Source organism: Octopus sinensis, unplaced genomic scaffold, assembly GCF_006345805.1.
Source record: "Octopus sinensis unplaced genomic scaffold, ASM634580v1 Contig09248, whole genome shotgun sequence".
Lineage (NCBI taxonomy): Eukaryota > Metazoa > Mollusca > Cephalopoda > Octopoda > Octopodidae > Octopus > Octopus sinensis.
Window position 1 is genome coordinate 7,297 of NW_021831725.1, and position 7,704 is coordinate 15,000.

The window sequence follows — 7,704 nt, forward strand, 5'->3', positions numbered from 1 at the left end:
CGCTTTTATTATACTTCTAATTAAACACACTGACGATGTTTCAATTAATTTTGAAGCTAACAAAGAATTTACTAAAATAAGTTTGTCATTAACACAAAATTTTTATGGCAGGTTTTAATTAAGATCACTCTACAAGAAGTAGTTTGCATCACCTTCCTATGGGTGGTCACAGTTGGGTTGGTATCAAAATAGTTAAATTTCATTTCAAATTGTTGTGCATTTGTTGAGTTTTTATTTTATCTTTGTTTTTCTCTGTTTTTGAATTTCAAAATTATATTTTTTGCTTTTTATTGAATAATTATAAAACGTGAGAAATAATTTAATTGATAAATATTTCAATGCATGATGGAATATGTTTGTGTATATACATATATACATAATATAGGCGCAGGAGTGGCTGTGTGGTAAGTAGCTTGTTTACCAACCACATGGTTCCGGGTTCAGTCCCACTGCGTGGCACCTTGGGCAAGTGTCTTCTACATAGCCTCGGGCCGACCAAGCCTTGTGAGTGGATTTGGTAGATGGAAACTGAAAGAAGCCCGTCGTATATATATATATATATATATATATATATATATATGTGTATATATATATATATATATTATATATATACATACACACATAAACCTGTATGTATACATATACATTTATATATACGTATTGTTAGTATACATACATGCACATCTATATAAGTTTATGTATGTATATATTTGTATACTTACATATATTCATTACATTGTGTGTGTGTGTGTATTATTTACATTTTTTAAATATTGGAGATTATATATATATATATATATATTTATTTTTTTTATTTTTGTTGTTTTGTATATTTGAATTTTTGAATTTTATGAATTTCCAATTATATTCCATTTTCAATTTTAAAATATCACTTCCTGTAATTTGTCTTTTTTTTAATTTTAATTTTTCCTATTTTTGTGTGTATTTGGCTTTTTTTAAAAAAATTTTTATTTTATTTTATTATAACCAACTTTCCATTTTGGAGAAAAGAAAAATAACACATTTTTTATATATTTGTTGAAATGCCAAAGAGAGAGGAAAAAGCTAAAGGCACAAGAACCTGTCCCCTTGAGATAGACATAGTCCTTCACCATCATCATCATCATCACCATTTTCTAGTCCCTTGTCTCATTGTCGAGGTTCAATTCATTATTGTCGTAGGTGTGTATGGTTGTGTGGTAAGAAGCCTGCTTTCCAACCATATAGTTCTGGGTTCAGTCCCACTGCGTGGCACCTTGGGCAAGTGTCTTCTACTATAGCCTCAGGCCGACCAATTCCTTGTGAGTGGATTTGGTAGACGGAAACTGGAAGCTTGTTGTATATATATATATGTGTGTGTGTGTATGAATGTATATGTATGCATGCATGTATATATATGTGTGTGCATGCAAGCATGTATAAATGTGAATGCATGCATAAATGTATATGTGTGTGTATATATATATATATATGTGTGTGTGTATAATACATGCAAGTATGTATGTGTGTGTGTATGAATGGATATGTATGCGTGCATGTATATATGTGTGTGCATGCATATATGTGTGTGTGTGTATATATATATGATATATGTAAGCATATATATATGTGTGTGTGTATGAATGTATATGTATGCGTGCATGTATATATATGTGTGTGCATGCAAGCATGTATAAATGTGAATGCATGCATATGTGTATATATGTGTGTGTGTATATATATATATATATAATACATGCAAGCATGTATATATATATATATATATGTGTGTGTGTGTGTTTGTGTGTATAATACATGCAAGTATGTATATGTGTGTGTATATAATACATGCAAGTATGTATGTGTGTGTGTATATGTATAATACATGCAAGTATGTGTGTGTGTATGAATGGATATGTATGCGTGCATGTATATATGTGTGTGCATGCATATGTGTATATATGTGTGTGTGTGTATAATACATCCAAGTATGTATGTGTGCATGCAAGCATGTATATGTGTATGAATGCATGTGTGTGTGTGTGTGTATATATATATAATGTATAGTTGTGTATGCATGTATATATATGTGTGTGTGTGCATGTATATGTACATATGTATATATATATATATATATACACGCATACAACCATGTATATACATGTGTGTGTATATATATTTATGTTTTTGTTTGTCACCACCCACACTGCTCAACAACCAGTGTTGGTTTGTTTTTGGCCCATGACTTAGCAGTTTGACAAAAGAGGCCAACAGAATAAGAGTACCAGACTCACCCCTCCCCAAAAAAGGGAAAGAAAACAATATTACTACTGGAGGTTACTTTGCTCAACTAAAACCTCTTGAAGGGCAATGCTCCAGCATGGCCACACTACACTGGCAGAAACCAGTCGAAGATTTACCAGCTGAATCTTGTATGTGCATGTAGGGGTCAGTGTAGGGAACTGGGGGAAGGGTAGTTTTCAATTTGTGGGTTTTTTTACGTATTTGTTTTTTTTTTGTTTTTTTTTTGCAAAAAAAGGCTTTTGTTAATTTTTTTGTTCTTTGTTTGTTTTTGTTTTGTTTTTCATTCAGTATTGTGGTGGAGAGTCAGAGTGGGGGCACAGGAGGGGAGGGGGAGCCAGCCGGGTCGGAGAGCAAGGTTCAAAATTTGATTTTATTTATTTTGTGTTAATTAAATATTTTCATATCAAAAAAAAAAAGAAAAAATCAAACAAACAAAAAAATATTTTTATTTTTTAATTTAAAAAAAGAAAAAAATTTCTCCTTCCACTGCCCCGCATCTCTCACCATAAACGTGTTGTTTACTATTTTTTTAAAAATCCAAAGAAAAGAAAAACTAAGAGAAAACATTGGTACAAAAAATAAATAACAACAAAATAAAAAGCAAATGGTTGTGTTATTCACTGTCGAAAATTGCTAGTAACTAATTAAAAAATTAAAATTTGAATTGAATTTGAAAATAAAATGATAAAAAAAAAGCCAAAAAATATTCATTCTGATTAAATTTTTTTAGTTTTATTTGCATGAAAAAAGCATTTAAAAATATTAATTTTTTATTGCAGTTCTTTGATAACAAAAACGATGCTGTCAACATTGGCCAAATGTTGGAACTGGACGAGGGAAGAAACCAGTGAACAAGCTTCTATGTGGTTAATCAACTTGCTAGAAATAACTACCAGAAGATGCCATTGTAAGAGAAGGTACTAGCTTACAACATCGTCGTCATCATCATCGTTGTCGTTTAACATCCGCTTTCCATGCTAGCATGGGTTGGACGATTTGACTGAGGTCTGGTTGATTTACTCTCCTTCTCAATCGCATTTGTGTATGTATCTGTGTGTCTGCGTTTGTCCCCCCTAGCATCGCTTGACAACCGATGCTGGTGTGTTTACGTCCCCGTCACTTAGCGGTTCAGCAAAAGACACCGATAGAATAAGTACTGGGCTTACAAAAGAATAAGTCCCGGGGTCGATTTGCTCGACTAAAGGTGGTGCTCCAGCATGGCCGCAGTCAAATGACTGAAACAAGTAAAAGAGTATATGTGTGTGTGTATGTGTGTGCGTTTGTCCCCCTAGCATTGCTTGACAACCGATGCTGGTGTGTTTACGTCCCCATCACTTAGCGGTTCAGCAAAAGACACCGATAGAATAAGTACTGGGCTTACGAAGAATAAGTCCCGGGGTCGATTTGCTCGACTAAAGGTGGTGCTCCAGCATGGCCGCAGTCAAATGACTGAAACAAGTAAAAGAGTAAAGAGCGAGTAGAGTATGTGATGAACCCAGCACTTTGTCTTGTAAACAAATAAGGGCCAGACTCTTTAGAGTCGAGGAAATTGTTGAAGACATTTATTCTTTGGTCAAAGACTTTACCCTTACGCAGACAACGAGAGCGATTTGGACAATCAAACTGGTAAAAGAGATGAAGAAAGTAGTTATCTGGGTGGACAAACATGGCAGTTGAGAGACAGGCCTATTGTTGTTATTCTCCTGAATTTTTTTAATGATTCTGTTCGTTAGTTTGCCTAACAAATCCAGTAGTTGAGAGAGAGGCCTATTATTTTTATTCTCCTGGAAGTTTTTGCGATTTTGTCCTTTACTTTGCCTGCAATTGTTACTCTTGAGCTGAATACACAATTATTATTTTTTTTTTGCTCAGGAGTCCAGGTGAAGGGTAAGGTTAGATACAGGGGCCTCGGCCCTGGTGGGGTTAATCAGATTTTCTCCTCTTTCGTGCCTCGTTAGATGGTGTCATAAGGTGTTACCAAATTTATTCCATAATCATAGCCATGCAGTTGGTCATAGCTTGACCGGCAAATGTCGGGCAGTGCCTCTACCAAATCGTGCTGGTCATCACAGAGAAAGTCATACACCTGCAGCGACCCCCTATGCTTGCGGTCGGCAAACCCATCATTATCAGGGTCCACGAATTTTTCGTCCGGCACATTTGCTACGACCAAGTAGCGGTCATTGTAACGGCACAACCTGACCGGATGGCGATTGTGCCAGTCCCACAGCCGCGTGGCCATGCGGATATCCCAGACAGTCACAACTCCATCTTCTCCCCCCGACACGATTTTCCATTTGTCGGCTTGCACGCTGGAGATCTTCTGCGTGTGTCCAGCCAACGTCATAACTGGAAAGCTACATCGAGCATCATACAGCCTCACCTTCCGGTCACCGCATCCTGTGGCCAACGTTATCGATGACTGCGACGGTTGCTCATTGCTGTCGCTGTTCAGATGCATACAGCTTATGTACCAAGTGTGGCCGTGAAACGTCACGGATGGTTTACCAGAACTCAAATCATAAAGTTTCACCTGGAACACAAAAACAAAAAAAAAAAATTTTAATAATATACTAGCAGTATCGCCCGGCGTTGCTCGGGTTTGTAAGGGAAATAACTATGAAGCATTTTTAGAGAGTTATAGCCAAAAAATGGCAAAAAAATGGGAAAAAAAATTATGATAAATTTTTTTTTGAGAGTTAAAAAAGGTGGAGTTGCGTCCCCTAGACAGTCTGTGGTTTGTGTTTCTGATTCTCGACCCCATGTCGAATTTATCGATTTTTTTTCAGAACTGGGGGAACTTTTCAAAATTTTCGCTAGTTAGTTTTGAATTATGACATTGGGCTATGTGTGTGTCAAGTTTCATCAGATCGGTTGAAAGCCGTGGTCAGGGTGAGGGTACAACCTAACAGACACACAGAAACACACACAGACAGACAAACTGCCGTTTATATAGAGAGAGATGATTTCACAAGGGCAGCAATTTTTGTTTACAAAATAAATTTCAGTTGTTATACATCCTTTTGGGGTCAATAAATTAGTGCCAATTGGACAGTGTGGTTGATGCTGGTGTGTTTACGTCCCCGTCACTTAGCAGTTCGGCAAAAGACACCGATAGAATAAGTACTGGGCTTACAAAGAATAAGTCCCAGGGTTGATTTGCTCGACTAAAGGTGGTGCTCCAGCATGGCCGCAGTCAAATGACTGAAACAACTAAAAGAGTATATGTGTTTGTGTGCTTGTGTGTCTTCGTTTGTCCCCCTAGCATCGCTTGACAACTGATGCTGGTGTGTTTACGTCCCCGTCACCTAGCGGTTCGGCAAAAGACACCGATAGAATAAGTACTGGGCTTACAAAGAATAAGTCCCGGGGTCGATTTGCTCGCTAAAGGTGGTGCTCCAGCATGGCCGCAGTCAAATGACTGAAACAAGTAAAAGAGTAAAGAGCGAGTAGAGTATGTGATGAACCCAGCACTTTGTCTTGTAAACAAATAAGGCCCAGACTCTTTAGAGTCGAGGAAATTGTTGAAGACATTTATTCTTTGGTCAAAGACTTTACCCTTACGCAGACCACAGAGAGCGATTTGGACAATCAAACTGGTAAAAGAGATGAAGAAAGTAGTTATCTGGGTGGACAAACATGGCAGTGAGAGACAGGCCTATTGTTGTTATTCTCCTGAATTTTTTTAATGTTCTGTTCGTTAGTTTGCCTACAAATCCAGTAGTTGAGAGAGAGGCCTATTATTTTTATTCTCCTGGAAGTTTTTGCGATTTTGTCCTTTACTTTGCCTGCATTGTTACTCTTGAGCTGAATACACAATTATTATTTTTTTTTTGCTCAGGAGTCCAGGTGAAGGGTAAGGTTAGATACAGGGGCCTCGGCCCTGGTGGTGTTAATCAGATTTTCTCCTCTTTCGTGCCTCGTTAGATGGTGTCATAAGTGTTACCAAATTTATTCCATAATCATAGCCATGCAGTTGGTCATAGCTTGACCGGCAAATGTCGGGCAGTGCCTCCTACCAAATCGTGCTGGTCATCACAGAGAAAGTCATACACCTGCAGCGACCCCCTATGCTTGCGGTCGGCAAAACCATCATTATCAGGGTCCACGAATTTTTTCGGCACATTTGCTACACCAAGTAGCGGTCATTGTAACGGCACAACCTGACCGGATGGCCGATTGTGCCAGTCCCACAGCCGCGTGGCCATGCGGATATCCCAGACAGTCACAACTCCATCTTCTCCCCCCGACACGATTTTCCATTTGTCGGCTTGCACGCTGGAGATCTTCTGCGTGTGTCCAGCCAACGTCATAACTGGAAAGCTACATCGAGCATCATACAGCCTCACCTTCCGGTCACCGCATCCTGTGGCCAACGTTATCGATGACTGCGACGGTTGCTCATTGCTGTCGCTGTTCAGATGCATACAGCTTATGTACCAAGTGTGGCCGTGAAACGTCACGGATGGTTTACCAGAACTCAAATCATAAAGTTTCACCTGGAACACAAAAACAAAAAAAAAAAATTTTATAATATACTAGCAGTATCGCCCGGCGTTGCTCGGTTTGTAAGGGAAATAACTATGAAGCATTTTTAGAGAGTTATAGCCAAAAAATGGCAAAAAAATGGGAAAAAAATTATGAATTTTTTTTTGAGAGTTAAAAAAGGTGGAGTTGCGTCCCCTAGACAGTCTGTGGTTTGTGTTTCTTCTGATTCTCGACCCCATGTTCGAATTTATCGATTTTTTTTCAGAACTGGGGGAACTTTTCAAAATTTTCGCTATGTTAGTTTTGAATTATGACATTGGGCTATGTGTGTGTCAAGTTTCATCAGAATCGGTTGAAAGCCGTGGTCAGGGTGAGGGTACAACCTAACAGACACACAGAAACACACACAGACAGACAAACTGCCGTTTATATAGAGAGAGATGATTTCACAAGGGCAGCAATTTTTGTTTACAAAATAAATTTCAGTTGTTATACATCCTTTTGGGGTCAATAAATTAGTGCCAATTGGACAGTGTGGTTGATGCTGGTGTGTTTACGTCCCCGTCACTTAGCAGTTCGGCAAAAGACACCGATAGAATAAGTACTGGGCTTACAAGAATAAGTCCCAGGGTTGATTTGCTCGACTAAAGGTGGTGCTCCAGCATGGCCGCAGTCAAATGACTGAAACAACTAAAAGAGTATATGTGTGTGTGTGTGCTTGTGTGTCTTCGTTTGTCCCCCTAGCATCGCTTGACAACTGATGCGGTGTGTTTACGTCCCCGTCACCTAGCGGTTCGGCAAAAGACACCGATAGAATAAGTACTGGGCTTACAAAGAATAAGTCCCGGGGTCGATTTGCTCGACTAAAGGTGGTGCTCCAGCATGGCCGCAGTCAAATGACTGAAACAAGTAAAAGAGTAAAGAGAGAGTAGA

The 7,704-nt window shown here is 38.5% G+C and overlaps 1 protein-coding gene across 1 annotated transcript in view; it reads right to left on the reverse strand.

The window, feature by feature from the left end:
- Nucleotides 1-4,072: 4,072 nt before the first annotated feature.
- LOC115228039 (F-box/WD repeat-containing protein 8) overlaps nucleotides 4,073-7,704 on the reverse strand; it is a 21,355-nt gene continuing 17,723 nt past the window's right edge. Inside the window, exons 10-11 of the mRNA XM_036498815.1 lie at nucleotides 6,435-6,782; nucleotides 4,073-4,816 (exon numbers count right to left, since the gene is read on the reverse strand). Of these exons, the coding sequence (XP_036354708.1) occupies nucleotides 4,238-4,816; nucleotides 6,435-6,782 (927 nt within the window). The 3' untranslated portion in view covers nucleotides 4,073-4,237. The remainder of the gene's footprint in view (nucleotides 4,817-6,434; nucleotides 6,783-7,704) is intronic.